A 17,989-nucleotide genomic window follows, 5' to 3' on the forward strand; every position below is an offset into this window, starting at 1 on the left:
TACAAAGTTAACTCAGTTCGTCTATCTGGGTAGATTTTTTTACGGCCCCCGCTTCCCATTTCGGATCCAGTTGAAATTTTGCACACATATTCATAGTCGATGACAACACACGAATCAATTTTAAAAAATCTAATTTATTTGCTAATCCATTAGTGGTGATTAATAAATTTTGGGTTTAGAAAATTGAGAAATACACATTTTTAGAAATATGGCAGCCGTTGAATGGTGTTCTCCATTCTTCAATATACGTTTTTGATTTCTTTATGTTCTCAAAGAAACGTTACTCTCATCTAAACATGTTCAGTAAAATCCACTCACATACCCCCCCCCCCCCCGAGTGACACGTTCCCCACCCGGAGTTTACATGACTACAAAAAAAGTACTGTCAACATCAGTGAAATAATGTATATAGATCTAGGTGTCACAATACAGTATGTTGTGTCATGTCATGTGCAAGTATATGTCTTAAGACATGGCATGTCATCACCGAAAAGTCTTTTGTGGGTACGTAGCCGTCGAGTGATAGAGCAGTTATCTTCGCCTCGCGAGTTCGAATCTGTCATTGGACGCTCATGACCGTCATTTTCGAAATCTAGATCTGTTATTTGTATAATTTTTATGCCAAGAATGTGTAACTTTTATAACTTATCGGTGTAGCCTTGATCAGCTCGGGTCATTGCCCCTTTGGTGGTTTTTAATTTGGAAGGTTGTGACTGAAAATCAACTAACCGTTTCCTCTTTTTCATGTAGGGAGAGTCCATGTCCCTTGTTTTATTATGTATGTCCCTTGACTTGCTGAATCTTGTTTGGATAGGTCAAGAATTCACTTTTGTGTTGTATGCCTATATGTAAACACGTACTACGGGCAACATCATCTATCAACTCACTTTGTCTGTCTGTCTGTCAATTGTTTCTGACAAAACAAAAAATACATAAAAATAACCCTTTGGTATCGAACAGGGGGAAATAAATCGTACTTGATAGATGTGGTGGTATAAGCTGACTCGGTCACATTGAGGAGGCTTGGGTGAATAAGTTTTTTTTTTTAATGTATTTAAAAATCTATCACCGTAACATTTACAGAGATACTCCCTTTCCTATCTGGTCCAGACAAGTGATTGAATTATAGTCCATTGAGAAAGTCAAATGCAATGCGCTAAACAAAACCAACAATTTGGTAAAAATATTTGTAATCGCACAGATTTATTATTGTTAGTCTAGATCCATTACACATATAATCATATGACTGATCCATACTAATTGATAAAATGACACTATATATGTTGTTGTTTTTTTAATTATTTTTGTATGTTTTCCTTGTCTTACAATGTGAATCTCCTTAAAGTGTATGAGGCTTGATCCTTTCAAAGGAATTTTCAGAGGAAAAATGTTGGTATTGAAGTATTGCAATAGTGTAATGAGACTTGAAGACGAAAACTATTTCTCCGTCATATTGAACCTATAAATTTGTCATGTTGAACCTATAAATTTGTCATGTTGAACCTATAAACTTGTCATGTTGAACCTACAAACTTGTCATGTTGAACCTATAAACTTGTCATGTTGAACCTATAAACTTGTCATGTTGAACCTACAAACTTGTCTTGTTGAACCTATAAACTTGTCATGTTGAACCTACAAACTTGTCATGTTGAACCTATAAACTTGTCATGTTGAACCTATAAACTTGTCATGTTGAACCTATAAACTTGTCATGTTGAACCTACAAACTTGTCATGTTGAACCTACAAACTTGTCATGTTGAACCTATAAACTTGTCATGTTGAACCTATAAACTTGTCATGTTGAACCTACAAACTTGTCATGTTGAACCTACAAACTTGTCATGTTGAACCTATAAACTTGTCATGTTGAACCTACAAACTTGTCATGTTGAACCTATAAACTTGTCATGTTGAACCTACAAACTTGTCATGTTGAACCTATAAACTTGTCATGTTGAACCTACAAACTTGTCATGTTGAACTTATAAAGTGACTTTACGACTTGAAGGCTCATTTTTCTTCACTCTCTGGCCAACTACTATGTGACCTCTAACCATCTATAGTAGACTGCGCCTCCTCTTCCACCTAGTTAACCTGTTCATACGTCACGGTCATGGTTTCTACGCTTCCTTGAGCTCCTCCACAAAGACCTTGTTGTACAGAATGTTGACGTTTTAAGTGGTGTCTACTTTTAAATAAACGATTTCTAAAACTATTTGCTTCAGTATTTATTATGCTCACAATTTGAGATGATAGTTAATTTTTTTTTTTAAGTTGTGGGGGCATGTTAGCAGTGGGGTTAGCCTCACCCTAAAATTGGTTTGTGTACAATCTTTTTTTTTTTTTTATTCAGATGGACGAGAAGGCACTATTATATATCACAAATAGTTTTTTTTTTATTTTATACCTTCTGGTACCCAGGAAGACGATCTTGACCTCCCCTCCCCCTCCCCCCCCCCCCAACTATTCCATAATGTGCAGGCTCGGGACAGTGGCACTATAAACAGTTTAATTATTTAGTATAAAACTGTTTATTACAGTAAGTCATTGTTACAGTGCACATTAAACTAGAAAACAAATATCTTATCGAAATGAGTCTTCAACTTGTCTGTTGATATTCCGTTGTTATTTATTGCGTCGACGTTGACAATATCAACACCTTCACCTTACCCTTAGTCTGTTGGGGCACCACACAAGATTTGTCGACCGTCTTTTCCCCATTCCTCTGTCTTTTGCCTTGAATAGAACCTCTTTCAATGACAGGCCAGTCCATTCTTTTTTGTTGTCTTTCCATCACGTTCGCTGTCTGCCTCTTCTTCTTTTTCCTGGTACCGTTCCCTGAAGGAAGGCCTTGAAGATCTTGCAATCTCTTCGTTTGTGATGCGGTCTTTCAATGTGATACCTGGGACCTTTCTGTAGCATCTCAGAAGTCAATGTAACAGTGCACATTAAGCTAGAAAAATATCTTATCGCACTATGTCTTCAATGAACTTGTTTGTTGGTCTTCCGTTGTTATTTAGTGCGTCGACGTTTGCGATACCGTTATTATACACAGCTATTTGGTCTCCGTCTTTGAACGCATAAGTAGCCCTAACCACCTTAGCAATAAGTCTACTTTATTTAAGTATTAAGTATCAAGTGACCGAGCCTCACTCGGATGATTAATTTGTCAAAAAAGGATATATACCCGAAGTCATTTTGGGAATATTTTTGTAATTACGAAAATGAACGGTCGGGTAAAGACTATCAATCTGAAGAGTTGCTTTTTCGTTCTGTTAGTTCTCAATGTAATTGTACATGGCGATTAGAATAGAAAGTCTCTTAAGTCCTCCTACAGTCTAGACAAACCACAACTCACGTCGTGTCGTTTTACATTGCATCTTTTGCATAAAACTATTGGGCTATTATTGGCTTGGAAGAAAGTGTTTGCAGTGTAACTTCTAAAATGGTTACATTCTGACATTTAATATTTTAATTGGTTGATTCATTATGGCTTTAGTACGAAGCATAAAATGATGCAAAATCTCTTTATAGGGTAACACGTATACCTTGTAACAAAGTAAAAAAGCGCATTTTTTCCTAAGAGACTTAAAAACATCGCGTTAGTATTTTAAAGAAGAGTTATTGTGGGGCATCTCTGTTACGCCGACCACCTTGCAGCTCACTAAAAAAAAAGATTGCCTTTGGCATATGTTCGTCCCCTATACGGGATAAGTGCCCTGCCCAGCGTGACTGTCGGACTATAAGAAATTTATACCATTTCGCAAGAATATCGCTGTGTGCAAATGTCTTTGGTTAAGGCGTTCAAGAAGTCTTAGTTGCTTTCTATAAAGTACTCATGTCTCATATCCACAAAGAGGGGTTGAGAGAACCACTGCTTGGTAGACACTGATTTTTGTAGACGGGCGGAGCGATTTCTTTCGCCACACTCTCGCTAGGAGGCGTCCAAAAGCATGACTATCCCTGATCACATATCAACCTCCCTAAGCAATGCGTCATTTGATACTATGCTTCCCAGATCTGTGAAATTATCTACCACGTCAAGGGATGTCTATGTGCGGTGATCTTTGGGCTGAGTAGCCTTTATTGGGTGACTTCTGGAACATGACTTCCGTTTTACCGAGGTCTATAAAGACGGCAACATAATGAAAATTCGTTGACTGCGAGCTGGATATCATCAGCCGCAGTGGGCCCCGAACTTTCATAAGCCCCGCACTAATTCTAGATGTAAATTGCTAAATTAAACCATTATAACTTATACATATTAGGGTTTCCGTGGTATTCTTGTTTTCAAGGATCTCCTAAAAATTTCCTGAAAGTCATAAATATTTCCTTAAAATAGACAAATTTGTCATTTTGGGGTGTCAATCAATATGGTAAACGCCAAACCTACCCGCGATAAAAAAAAAACGGCATCGTTAGCTTTCATTTAATACAAATGTAATGCAAAAATTAATTTATTTTCTAATACAAAATCTTAATTTTCACTTATTATTCTTGCCGCGTGCGATCCATTTCACATAGGGCTCCGCCAATGTTAGGGCCGGCCCTGGGTATCATGTTCAGTGTGTGCTAGTAAGGCATAGATAAACTGTTTTATGACCAATTCCTATGTTTTGGTATGGGACAGTAGACTTCGAAGCTTGAACACATTGCGATAATTCACCAGCAAAATAATAACAAAGTAAAAGCTACCTTCGGGACTACGTAATTAAAGTGTAAACAATTTATAAAGCCTTTAAAAGACAATAACTAATCATACATCAACAAATTTAATTCATTATTTTTCTTCAATAATACATCAATGTACTATAGTATGGTGCGCTAATGTTTAATTAGGCCCGTTGATTTTATTAAAACTTGTCCATGTTTGCAAAGAAATGTCTTAGTGTACTGCTGTGAGCTTAATGATGTAAGCGGTGTCAAGTTTTTTTCCCTTTGACGTCATGGAAAATTTTTCCTTCATAAAGCATTCTTGCCAAGAATAATTTTTCGATAATGAGACATTTTCAAACCGATATAACGGTGGACCTCGAGTTTTCCAGATGTGGCCAATGAGTTGAGAATTTTTTTCTCATTAATATACACGTACCTTGAAATTTTAAAGTAAATCGTTAGAGCCGTTTTCGAAATAATTGCTGGCTTAAGAGTATAGGGGTAGCAGGTGACCTCGCCTCACTCGGATGAATAATTTGTTAAGGAATGATATATACCCGAAGTCATTTTGGGAATATTTTTGTAATTACGAAAATGAACGATCGGGTAAAGACTATCAATCTGAAGAGTTGCTTTTTCGTTCTGTCAGTTCTCAATGTAATTGTACATGGCGACTAGAATAGAAAGTCTCTTAAGTCACCCCCCCCCCCCCCAACAGTATAGAAAACGACAGTTCAGGTAGCAACTTTTTACATTGCATCTTTTGCGTATAACTATTTGGGCTATTATTGGCTTGAAAGAAAGTCTTTGCAGTGTAACTTCTAAAATGGTTACGTTCTGACATTTAATATTGCAATTAGTATATTCATTATGGCTTTAGTTCAAAGCATCAAATGATGCAAAATCTCTTTATTGGGTAAAACGTATACCTTGTAACAAAGTAAAAAAAGCGCATTTTTCCCTAAGAGACTTAAAAACATCGCGTTAGTATTTTAAAAAAGAGTTATTGTAGGGCATCTCTGTTACGCTGACCACCTTTTAGCTCACTAAAAAAAAAGATTGCCATTAGCATCAGTTCGTCCCCCATACAGGATAAGTGCCCTGCCCAGCGTGACTGTCGGACTATAAGAAGTTTATACCATTTCTCAAGAATATCGCTGTGTGCAAATGTCTTTGGTTAAGGCGTTTCAAGAAGTCTTTAGTTGCTTTCTATAAAGTACTCATGTCTCAGATCCACAAAGAGGGGTTGAGAGAACCACTGCTTGGTAGACACTGATTTTTGTAGAAAGGCGGAGCGATTTATTTCGCCACACTCTCGCTTGGAGGCGTCCAAAAGCATGACTATCCCTGATCACATATCAACCTCTCTTTACAGCAATGCGTCATCTATTTGATACTATGCTTCCCAGATATGTGAAGTTGTCTAACACGTTTAAGGATGTCTAAGCGCGGTGATCTTTGGGCTTAGTATGTTTTATTGGGTGACTTCTGTTTTACCGAGGTTTATAGGAAACCAAAAGAGGCGACAGCATTATGAAAATTCGTTGACTGCGAGCTGGATATCATCAGGGCCGGCCATATGCCACTGCAATCTATGTGGCCGCAGTGGGCCCCGAACTTTCACAAGCCCTGCGCTAATTCTAGTTGTAAATTATTAAATTAAGCCAATATAACTTAGAATAGGGTTTCCGTGGTCTCCTTGTTTTCAAGAAGCTCCTGGAAATCTCATGAAACGCCATTTCATATGTTTTGGTATGGGACAGTAGCTTGAACACATTGCAATAATTCAGCAACAAAATAATAACAAAAGTAAAAGCTACCTACGGGTCTACGCAATTTATAAAACCTTTAAAACACAACAAATTTAATTTCATTATTTTTCTTCCATAGTTTTATATTAGATCAATATACAATAAGATGGTGCGCAAATGTTTAATTAGGCCCATTGATTCATTAAAACGTGTTCTTGTTTGCAAAGAAATGTCTTAATTAAGTGTACTGCTGTAAGCATAGTGACGTAATTGGTGTCAATTTTTTTTCCTTTTGACGTCATGGAAAAAAATTTCATTCATATAACATAGTAGCCAAAATTAATTTTTCGATAATGAGACATTTTCCAAGCGATATAACGGTCGACCTCGAGTTTTTCCGATGTGGCCAATGAGTTGAGATTTTTTTTTCTCATTAATATACACGTACCTTGAAACTTTAAAGAAAATCGTTAGAGCCGTTTTCGAAATAAAATTTATATATAGCTCTCTTAAGAGTAGGCCTATAGGATATACAGGCCTACAAGGATATGCACGTGTAAATAAATAGTTCGACAAATCTCCCAATACTGGTATCCAACCTTTTTTTAATTATCACTTCAAAGAATGAGCAAGCCCACTTTATATGCATATTATTTGTATTCCCAGATTGTGCATAAGTAACTGTCCTCAAACCAGTAGGCTTTTTGGGTATTCCTTCTCCTATTTCAACACACACCCGATGTTAGCGAGTTGACGCCTCCCCCTCCTCTCTTTGCTGTTACCTCCAACAATAGGAAAATCCCTTTCTTCTTCCTATGTCGCCTCGCTACTGGTTGATATAAATAGACTCGAACGACCTTTCGTGGCGTTGCTGGGGATAACTCGTACTTCACTTTTTGTTACGAATACACTGCTCTCCCAATGTCAGTGGTTTAAAAAGTCGGACTCCTTTCTTCCGTCATTCTTACGTACCGAATATAAACAAACGCAGCCTCTTATAATTTATGTTTCTATCTCTCTGGTATCATCAAGGTAGCTGCTTTAGTTTAATGCTGTCGAAATGGAACTCGTGTCGAATCATTCAATGTGTACAATGTTCAGGCATCACCATCACTCGTGATGTAAACATTACATAGTCCGTATAACAATATCAACCGAATAGCTTCAGTAAGAGTTTGTGTTGAAACTTTCAAGATCTCTATTGATTAGACTTAGACCTATTCATTTCTGTGCTTCGTGTCTTAAGGATTTCTGTCTAAAGTGTGATGCACCAATATGATATAATAACCTACACCATAAATATGATATAATGTCATTTACAAATCGTGAAAATAGTTTAGCCGTTCGCCTATGACATTGTACAGTATAAGAGTTCGACTGTACTAGATCTAGATCTAGATTGAAATACTGTCATTCTATGGCTAAGCGTTCACCAACACGTTGCAAAATCATTTATCACACTTCTAATGTAAGTAGCTTATCAATAGTTACATCATGTATGTAAAGTTTCACTGTCTTACTCTATTTCTAATACAATTAAGAAGTACAGTACATCTAATTTAAATTGTTAGTAATCGCGTGAATCATTATCATCAATTTTATTCTTTGCTTGTTCATTATTTATACAATTTAAAAAAAATGTAATGTATTATTTTTAGTTTTGGAAATATAGTTTATTATTGTAGCTATAGTCGTACAATTATATTATAATTCTATATATTATGTGTGGGGCTGATTGGGGCACACAAAGTTAAGAAAATGTAGCATATACACATAATATGAACCCTCTCACTTTTTTTTTCTATTTTTTCCCCCTTTTTTCATTCATTCTCTCTCTCTCTCTCTCTCTCTCTCTCCGTATATGTGTAACGCATCCTAGCCAGCTTAGCAGTTAGTGAAAGGATTTAAAAAGAAAACAAAAACACTTTAATGAACGTAATGTTTGCTCCAGACGTTTGTTGTGTAGATGTCAGCACAGGGGAAGTAGGTCAGTGTCAAATGTCATCCTTAACCTTTTTTAAAAAAAAAAAACAGCTTAAAAAGGGCTAGAAATGAAAGAACAACTAAAGCAGAACTAACAGAGCAGTTTGAAAGAAAAAGCAGAAACATATATTATAGTAGAGTTATATACAAATCCTTCTGATATAAATGAGGAGCAGTGGCTGAGTGGTAAAATGCTTGGGGTCCCAGGTTTGAATCCTGGTGATGACTGGGATTTTAAATTCCGGGATTTTAGGATGCCCAACTTTAATGGGTACCTGGCTTTAGTTGGGGAAAGTAAATGCGGTTGATCGTTATGCTGGCCACATGCGATCTTCGTCAACCGTGGACCACAGAAACTGATGGCCTTTCCATCATCTGCCCTAAAGATCGCAAGATTGGGGGGGGGCTGTGGTCATTAGTTGATTGAGAGTGCACGTGTGAGCATTGTTTTAATTCTGTCACTTTGTTTGGACTTGGTGGATTTCAGCACCTGTTGACTACAGCAGCGGCAGTCTCGCGTCAATGCAACCATCTCTACCTAGATCATTCTCTCCGTGACATTGATAGTGAGTATATTGAAATCCCTGAATGTTGTTGTTTTTTTTTTTTTTGGCTGTTTGTTGTTCATTCGATTATCTGGTATTTATAGTTTAATTGTTCAACGCGATTTTTGTTCATATTAAACCTAATCTTATAAAATATACTAGTCAGTATGCTTAGATTTGTAATCGTATTGTTGTTTTTGTTTTTTTTTATTCCTTATGTTGTAGAAATCTAGATTTCGTTTCCAGATTTTTGTTTACAATAACTACATCTATATTAACTATAGTACGCTTTTGTTCATCATTTTCTTTTGTGTAAATTTCAATAAATAGATTCTCACACAAAGCTACTTTCACTGCCCAGAAACCTAATTTGGCCTTCCCGTAAAAACTTTTGAGAAGCGCTGTACTACTTGTCTTCTCCTTGGCGTCTCTGTTCCGAATTTTACATTGCTCATTTAGTAGTCGTTTAACATAGAGGGCACAAACGCACGCACACGCGCGCAAGGCGATTTTAAAAAAAAAACACTTCCAAAAATAAATTATTGTAAAGAAATACACAATAAAGTTAGGTTTGTCCAGAAACTGCTTGGAGCAACTTACATCAATTGAAGTAACAATAAAGACCATTGAGTTATGTGTACCGGTACCGATATTGATTTTGATAAAGGCTGCTTAAAAGGCTGAGGTGCTAATTAGTGCTAGACTGTCTTGATGTAGGCCTATAAGGTCTCGGGTTGCTGTCTGTGTTGGGAACACCACAGATTTACTGCTGCAGGGGTGAACGACTGTTATAGAAAATTCAATAAACATGCACATAGGTAACATTGCCGGACCTATAAAGACAGGACGAAGTAAGGCAAGGTTAATATCTGCAAGTTTATTGTGTGTTTGGAGAGTGTGGCATATCAGAACAGTTGGTGTGCTTTTCACAACGAAGGACTTTTAAATTAATCTTTCTCCTAATCCTGATAAAAAAAGTACAATTGACCCCATTACATATGTCGGACTAGAAGCGGCCATGATTGTTGCTATTATTTTGTTCTGGGGGAAACTGATGAGAAACTACTCGAACTGAAGCAAATGTCACTTTAAGCTAGACGCTAAGTAAATAAAGTGTACAAGTTAAAGATATAGTTGATGGTATTCCTTTGAAAGTGATATCATAACATTAGCATATGTATGTACTGATGTACTGTCACACTTAGCTATCTCTTAAACACTGCTCCCCCGAACTGAACCGAACTGTAAAAAAGTATGTTGATGAAGTGATTCCTACCGCTTGTAACGCACTCTTAGAATCGTAATGGATTGATGACGTGATAGCAGAAAGACTTGAGTTGCATGAGATGTTGTTCTCGGGGAGATGTACATGCTCGACTGTTACCGTTACTTGTTAAGTCAACGTTTCTTAGCGTACCACAGCCCAGCACACCACAACCTAGCACACCACAACCCAACACACCACAACCTAACACACCACAGCCCAGCACACCACAACCAAGCTCACCACAGCCCAACACACCACAACCAATGCGATCGACTTTTGCATTTTGTTACATGCCATCCTGGCTATGACCGCTATCCAGTCTGGATATTTTTCTATTCCATATCCCTGTCGTAAGGGAGGGGGTCTCGTTGGGGTCACCAATGATGACTCTTTCAAAACTTCACGCCTTTTATTGTGATCGTTTATATAGGATGAGGTTTTGGGGGAGGTGGTGACACATTGGCTAATCGCGCCAAGCCCTAGCGACGCCTCTGGAGTGCACACTAAATATTTTATTTGCTTGACCGCTAGGACACTTTATTTATTTTTTTACATATCAGTTCGTGATATCATGGAGTCGTCTTTATCTCTTTTGATGGCACAGAGATGTGTAATCTATAAGGCTTCTGTTTTGTTTACTGTGACGTCCCAATGAAATCGATATCAAACCTTTCATGGTACCCTCATTTATCCGCCCTATCTAGATCTCTACATTTAGTTCAATGTATTTAGACTAAGCCTTTTCCACTGTCCACTCACAAAGGTAATGGCATTCGTAGAAGTCAACAGGCTACTTCCATTGATTTCTTGCTCATGATTTGTTATTTTAAATTTCTTAATGTCAGGCAACTCTTGACAGATAATTGGATGTGGCTGTAACAAGTAGTATGTAATTTCCACTCAGAAAACTTTATTGATTTTCTGCTGGGTTGTCCACTGACACCGAACGCCAATCTTTCTTTTTTAAATTTTGATTCAAACATTATAGATCTAAATCTAGACAAAGAAGTGGTATTGATTCATTTGTATGTTTACATTATTTGCGGTATCCTCTTTAAAAATCAATATGGTCATATATATATATATATCATGGGCGTAGCCAGGATTTTTTTTCGGGGGGGGGGGGGGGTCCCCCCCCCGCGACCCCTCCCCCAGCGCGAAATTTTCTTTTTATATGTATTTATGTGTAAGTGTGTGTACATAATCTTTATTGCATTCTGACTCTTCATTCTTTCGGAAGACGTTTATTGTGTCCTAGAATAGGTTCTTCCATGAGTTAGTGCAGGGGTCGGCAACCTTTTGAGTCAGAAGAGCCAAAAATTACAATTTACCAAATTTCAAAGTTTGTAAAGAGCCACAACGTTTTTTCTTGCCAACTTATAAATAGTTCTCACACAATGAATATTTTAAAATGAAAAAAACAAATTCATATATAACTAGTGTATTTTGTACAACTAATTATATTATATTATATATATATATATATATATATATATATATATATATATTATATATATATATATATATATGGCATTATTAGATAATTAATTTTTATTTCGGTAACAACTAAAGAAGGTTAACTTGTACTTCAATAACAAACAATTGAGCAAAAAAATTCAGTGGGAGCGTTGGCTTTGCAAGGTTTTAGAAAGTTGAATACATTTGGCTCAAAGCTTGTTTTTAGTTTCAAACACGACTCTAAATTTTCAGTAATTAGTTGGCTTCTTACGTTACTTTGAATTCTATTCCTGCAACAGAACGCTTGCACGCACGAATATGTCGATCCAAAGATAGTCAGCACTCCAAATGCCAACTTCTTCACATCACTGTAGCATTCTGGAAGATTATTCCATGTGTCGATTCAACTCGTGGCATTCCTTTTAAAGCTGTCCACTTTTGTTGTGTTACGTACATACATTTTTGGACCTCCAACACTTCCAACTTGCTTTTCAACTCTATAAATTTTCCACCCCACAAGGCTTTACTTTTTAAATCGATCAATTGCATTTCTAGCGATCCAGTATCAATTCCAAATGCATCAATTTTGATTTCGTTACTATTTGTGTTGAGATGGTGTACTAGGAATGCTAGAATAGTTTAGTTGGTTTTGAAATGCTCAAACCTGTCAAGAAATTAATCTTTGATTTTTTTTTATAACTGTTGAAGTAATTCGTGTCAAAAGTTGCATTGGTTTTATCACGATACTGCTTTAGACATTCAAAATGAAGTAAAAAAAGAATTATTTTTTCTTCAAAACAAACCAATTCCACAACCAAAACAAAGGATGGGTTTTCCCTTCCTTGTAGTTTGTAATTTGGCCCATTTCATTTCTCTTTTATGTCAACCATAAAGTAAAATTTTTGCAACTATTTGTCGGTGTAATAAATGCCTTTTCATTTAGAAATGTATTTATTTCATTCAAGCACAAAGCAAAACGTTTCAACACCTTACCTTTGGAAAGTCATAGCACTTTTTGGGGAAGAAGGAGGTCGGAAAACTGAGTCTCCATTAAATGGTAGAGTGCTTTTGGAAGATGCTGTTAATAATCTTGATTACCAAAATCATGACCTCATCTATTTCGGCCGCAATCGTTTCGGGCACAAGCTTATTAGTGCATTATTCAGTGAAACGTAAGAATTTCTTGGTTTATTTTGCTCCGACGAATCGTTGTTGCCACTTTCCTTTATTTTTTCCTGTCATTCTTCTGGCTCTATCAGTTGCTATTTTAATGATTTTATTTAAATCGATCTTATTGGCATGGCCTTCGCTCTATTTTCTCCTCTAGTTTGTCACGAGAGTGGTAGCAATCCTAGAAGTTCTTCTTTTGGACTTTAGGAAGCCATCTTTGACATACTCACCATCTGTAAATGGTTTGCCTTTTTGTGCAATTTTTAGTGGTACTCAAAGCTTGCAGATTGCTTCTAACTTTGAGAAGATAATCGCTTCCAACTCATTGACTTGAAACAACAAACTATACGTCACAGTGGTTAAGATGCCAATTCAAATTACGTCAAAGCGAATTAAAACCTACATAGAAACATCCGACGACGGCGTCATTAGAGAGCTTCCTACGTACTGACAACTTTGACGACGCGTGTAATGGGGTAGGGGTGTTCTGAAAAGCCAACACAAGCGAGAGACCGAATCGGCGCCTAATATTCGTTAAAAAATTCAGAAGTATTTAAAAAAATGTTCGATAAAATAAATAATATTTGCGTATGGAACTAAAGAGCCGCATCTTCACACCCAAAGAGCCGCATGTGGCTCGCGAGCCGCAGGTTGCCAACCCCGGAGTTAGTGGAAAAATTGTAGATTCCCCGCAAAACTAGTAAGGGGGTCTGGGGGAGTGCTAGGAGCTCCCCCAGCGCGGGGCGAAGCCCCGCCGCCAAGCACTATTTCTGATATTGAAAGCCAACAAAATGCTTATTCTGAGGTATCTACAGTGCATTTTCCTGCTATTAAAAAGTTTTATTTCAAAAACCTAATGTGCTATTCTTACTGACTTAGACCCTACCGCGCCGTTCGGAGCATTTGACGTCAAGCTGTTTCCATAAAAATCTTTCACTAGTAATGTCTGAAGCCTCTTCCCACCTGCCATGAGGACCTCAATGAATGAGTGGAGTCAAGTTGTACTAGGATATCATTGCAAATCTTCTTATGCGTAATCCATTTTGTCGGAGAACATGTCCCGCAAACCTCATGCGTCGCTCTCTCACAATCTTACTAAAGGGTTGACTCCCAGTTCGGCATAGGATTTCCTTGATTTAAACCCGATCTCTATAACGGACTTCTAAAATCTGTCATAGCCATCTTTGTTGAGCCACTGTACATTTAGTATCATTCAATTTCGGCAGATGACTATTCACTGCAGTTTATTAAGGGAGCCCTGCCACTGATAAAAATGTGTAACCACTCTTGAATACGCTCTTGGAATTAAGTGACTGTAGTTTGCTTTAGATTTTATATCGAAAAGAGAAGTTTTATCGTCAAAATCATCTGTTGGGGGTTTTCCACCTCAAAATGCTCTGTAGGGGGATCTTAAACTCAAAACCATCTGCAGGGGTTTTAAACTTTAAACAAACGCCATCTGTAGAAGAGGGGTTTAAACTCAAAACCCCCGATTGGATTGGCTACGCTCAAATAATTTTAGTGTGTAATTTGCTTTTTTTTTTATTTTGAAGAGGTATTTTTAGCATTAAACCCCTCTGAATGGGGGTTTAAACTCAAAACCCCTTTTGGCAACGCTCATAGCATTTTGAGTGCGTAATTTGCTTTTTTTCATACACTGAAGATGTATTTTTTAGCTTCAAACTCCCCTGGCGGGGGTTTTAAACTCAAAACCCCTTTGGCTGCGTTCATAGATTTTAGTGTGAGTAATTTGCTTTTATTTATATTGAAGAGGTACTTTTTAGCTTCGAACTCCACTGGAGGGGAGTTTAATCTCAAAACCCCTTTGACTACACACAAAACATTTTGAGTGTATAATTTGCTTTGTTTTTATTATTAAAGAGGTATTTTTTACCTTCAAACCCCGCTGAAGTGGGGTTTAAACTAAAAACTAAGTCAAAACCCATTTAGCTACGCTCATAACATTTTGAGTGCGTAATTAACTTTTTTTTTATATTGAAGAGGGGGTTTATCGTAAATTTTGGTGGGGGGTTTAAAATCAAAATCTCCCTTAACTCTGCTCTTGGAATTAGGGGATTTTCGTTTTGCATTTTTGTTTTGTTTTGTTTTATAGAAGAGGGGGGGGGGTTAACTGCAAAAACCCCAAGTAGGGGGTTTAAAACTCAAAACCCCTAGTAGGGGGTCTTAAACTCAAAACCCCTGGTAGGGGTTTTTAAACTCGAACCCCCCATGGTACGGGGTTTTAAATTCAAAACCCCATTGGTTGTGCTGGGGCAATTGATGGTTTAGTATTAAAATCTCACCTAAAATAAACAAAATCAAAGCAAAAAATCATTCACTAAATTCCGATCCCCCCCCCATGGGGGGGATTTCATTTCGGGGGGGGGGTTGAACCCCAAACCCCCCCCCCCCCCGGCTACGCCCATGATATATATATATATATATATATAATATATATATATATATATATATATATATATATTCAGAATCAGTACGTTTTTTTGATATTTCATTTAAAATACTAATAGGCCTACTATTATTTATATCATTGTTACAGTGCTATGCCTAAATGAATTAGATTGTTCCAGTTAAAATATTGACTTTGTCCTAAATATGACATAATACTTCAAAATGTGTTTAGCCATAAATCTTTTCTCCTGTTTTCTATTGCCAGCGTATCTTTGTTTTTCTCTTCGAGATCTAGATCCAGGCCTATATATTTCTTCTCTATTCTTGTCAACGCTTTTACTGACCTGACCTGTACCTTCGTAGACGTGATTTGTAGCGTTGTAACATTACAATGAGCCGTTACAATTATAGAATATATACGAAATACTGCGGGGGTAGCAAGATGAAACTAATTCAGCTTACTTCAGTAAAGCCCAGGCTATTATAGGAGTTAACTGTTTTGTTTGCAAGGAAGGTCAAATCACTGGAGCGAAATCTTTAATGTTACATTTTATGAACTCTGCTAGTTTCTGAATTTAATTATTTCACTTTGCTTCTCCACCGTGTTTTGACTATTTGGAGGTTTATTTTTAAAGTTCTTTTTTTGTGTTTTTAGAAAGCTTTTATCAACTCTCTCTGTCTGTCTGGTAAAACGTTTGTACACTTTATTTCTCCCACACCCATTCTCGGATCAAGTTGAAACTTTGCACAAATATTCATTGGCATAGACTAGACATGAATCACTAAAAAAAAATTTACCAGTTGATCAATTAACTACTGGTTATTAATTATTTTGTTTGATATTGAGAAGGTAAATTAATCCTTTAGTATTCACAGATATGGCTAAATATGTAGGGTTAGGTCCCCTTAGATAATTGTTCACATTGTTACTTTTACATGTTTCGAATGCTTTGTCACAATTACACCCTAGTCCGAATGTCCTGTTGAATGGGATGTCGGTGGACAGGGTTTAAACCTGGGGCCATTGAGACAACAGTCCAGAACACATACCACACTAAAGGCTGCCATTTCATTCCCCCTCCTCCCTTTAATCTATGCCTACACCATTGATACAAAGTCCTTCCACTTTTGTCAGATGCTACCAAGTGCTATTATTATACTAGGAGTCTATAGTGGTATGTCAGTGAGCTATATAATAATTACACCATATTTACATTATAAGGATTATAGCTTCAAAAAAATGGGCAAGACACACACTTATTTGAAACAATAAACACAGAAAATTATTGCCTTGCATTCATAATTGGCTGGAGAGCTGCATGCAGTTTGGTGACTGTGGAAAACCTATGTATAATTTTCATGGTTAATTTTTAGGTTTTAACATGCATGTATAAAAAGGGGAGTAAAATGACTTTCTTGTTGATTGAATATCAAAATGATTACATGAAAAGGAGGCTGCGTATTTTACATAGTTAGACTTCTTAATAACAGATTGTTATGTGTAATAATTTAATTGCATACGCTTGAACAACCGTTAAAAGAATGATTTTTGATTCTTGAAGTCTTGTATCAAAAATTTTTAAGTTGTACTTTTCAGCCTGCTTACATATTATTAACTACACTAATGTAATATCGTTTTCAAGTTGCAATATATATATATATATATAATAAAGTTCTTCAATATTTTTCATTATTCTAAAACTATTTCTTGTTAATATATTGTGGCAAAAAGTTAATTTTAGGTTAGTAACTAAAAAAAGTTAAGAGAAATTAGAATAAAAATATTTCTAATTGACAAAATGTAATCCACAACTTATATTTTTGATTTGTTTAAATGAAATGTTTTGATATGATGTAAAAAGTGCAATGGTTCATTGACTAGTATGTCTTGGTACTAAACCATTTTACCTATTTATCTTTACTGTTAAATTTCTAAAGTATGTTTCGCACAAATCACTAATTAAAAAACATTAATTCATAGTTTTTAATGTTTGTTCCATTTTTTATTCTGCTGCAGGGTCCCATGATGTTGACAATGCTGAGAGTGAGTCTTTTGTGGAAGATATGGTGGTCATTGAGAGGCCAATCTATACACAGAATGATTTTGATCAGGTCAGTGAACCAAGTTTTCATTTCTAAACTAAAAAGTAAAGTTCCCCTTTCAGACCTTTACATCAACTGCCCCATAATATCTAAAGTAATTTTATTATTTCATTTTTAAATGCCATTGATGACCATCTCTCTCCATTCTTTTCTGTATTTTGCCATGACTAGAATCTTTTTTGATGATGCCTTTGTATGTTCCGCAATGGTCCAACAGACTAAGGAATAGGTAAAGATGATCAATGAATTTATTGTCTTTGATTTCTTTAATCTCTGTTGATGATTTGTAGATTTATAGATCTATATTTATTAATGCTACTCCATGCAATCATTTCATTTATTTTAGGGGTTCGATGCTGGTCAGAGACCCAAACATACTGCTCTCTCCTGGATGAAGGGAAAAGTTAAAAAGTGTGAATGCAGTGCAGCATGTGTCCGCAAAACAGTCTCCCATCATCTCCCTTTCCTGTCCATCATGAAAGAATACAATATCAAAAAAGATTTCTTGCCAGACATTATAGCAGGCCTGACTGTGGGGATCATGCACATTCCACAAGGTACATTTGGTGTGTGTTATTAGACTTGTTTATTTTTAATTTAAGTTGTTCTCTTGTTCATGAAGTAGAAGTCTTCTTTATTTTA

At 36.4% G+C, this 17,989-nt stretch overlaps 1 protein-coding gene across 11 annotated transcripts in view; it reads left to right on the plus strand.

Annotated features, from left to right (window-relative positions):
* The window catches only part of LOC106065222 (sulfate transporter-like), a 62,740-nt gene that overhangs the window by 23,716 nt on the left and 21,035 nt on the right, over positions 1–17,989 (plus strand). For 7 of the 11 annotated variants that reach the window (XM_056025938.1, XM_056025942.1, XM_056025944.1 and 4 more), the window contains 2 exons: positions 17,262–17,356; positions 17,694–17,904. In XM_056025938.1, coding sequence (XP_055881913.1) covers positions 17,262–17,356; positions 17,694–17,904 — 306 coding nt within the window. Of the gene's footprint in view, positions 1–7,269; positions 7,881–8,882; positions 8,962–17,261; positions 17,357–17,693; positions 17,905–17,989 lie in introns of those variants that run through there. The other 4 variants (XM_056025939.1, XM_056025948.1, XM_056025940.1 and 1 more) reach the window with 2 other exon arrangements.

This window comes from Biomphalaria glabrata, chromosome 4 (genome assembly GCF_947242115.1).
Source record: "Biomphalaria glabrata chromosome 4, xgBioGlab47.1, whole genome shotgun sequence".
Classification (NCBI taxonomy): domain Eukaryota; kingdom Metazoa; phylum Mollusca; class Gastropoda; family Planorbidae; genus Biomphalaria; species Biomphalaria glabrata.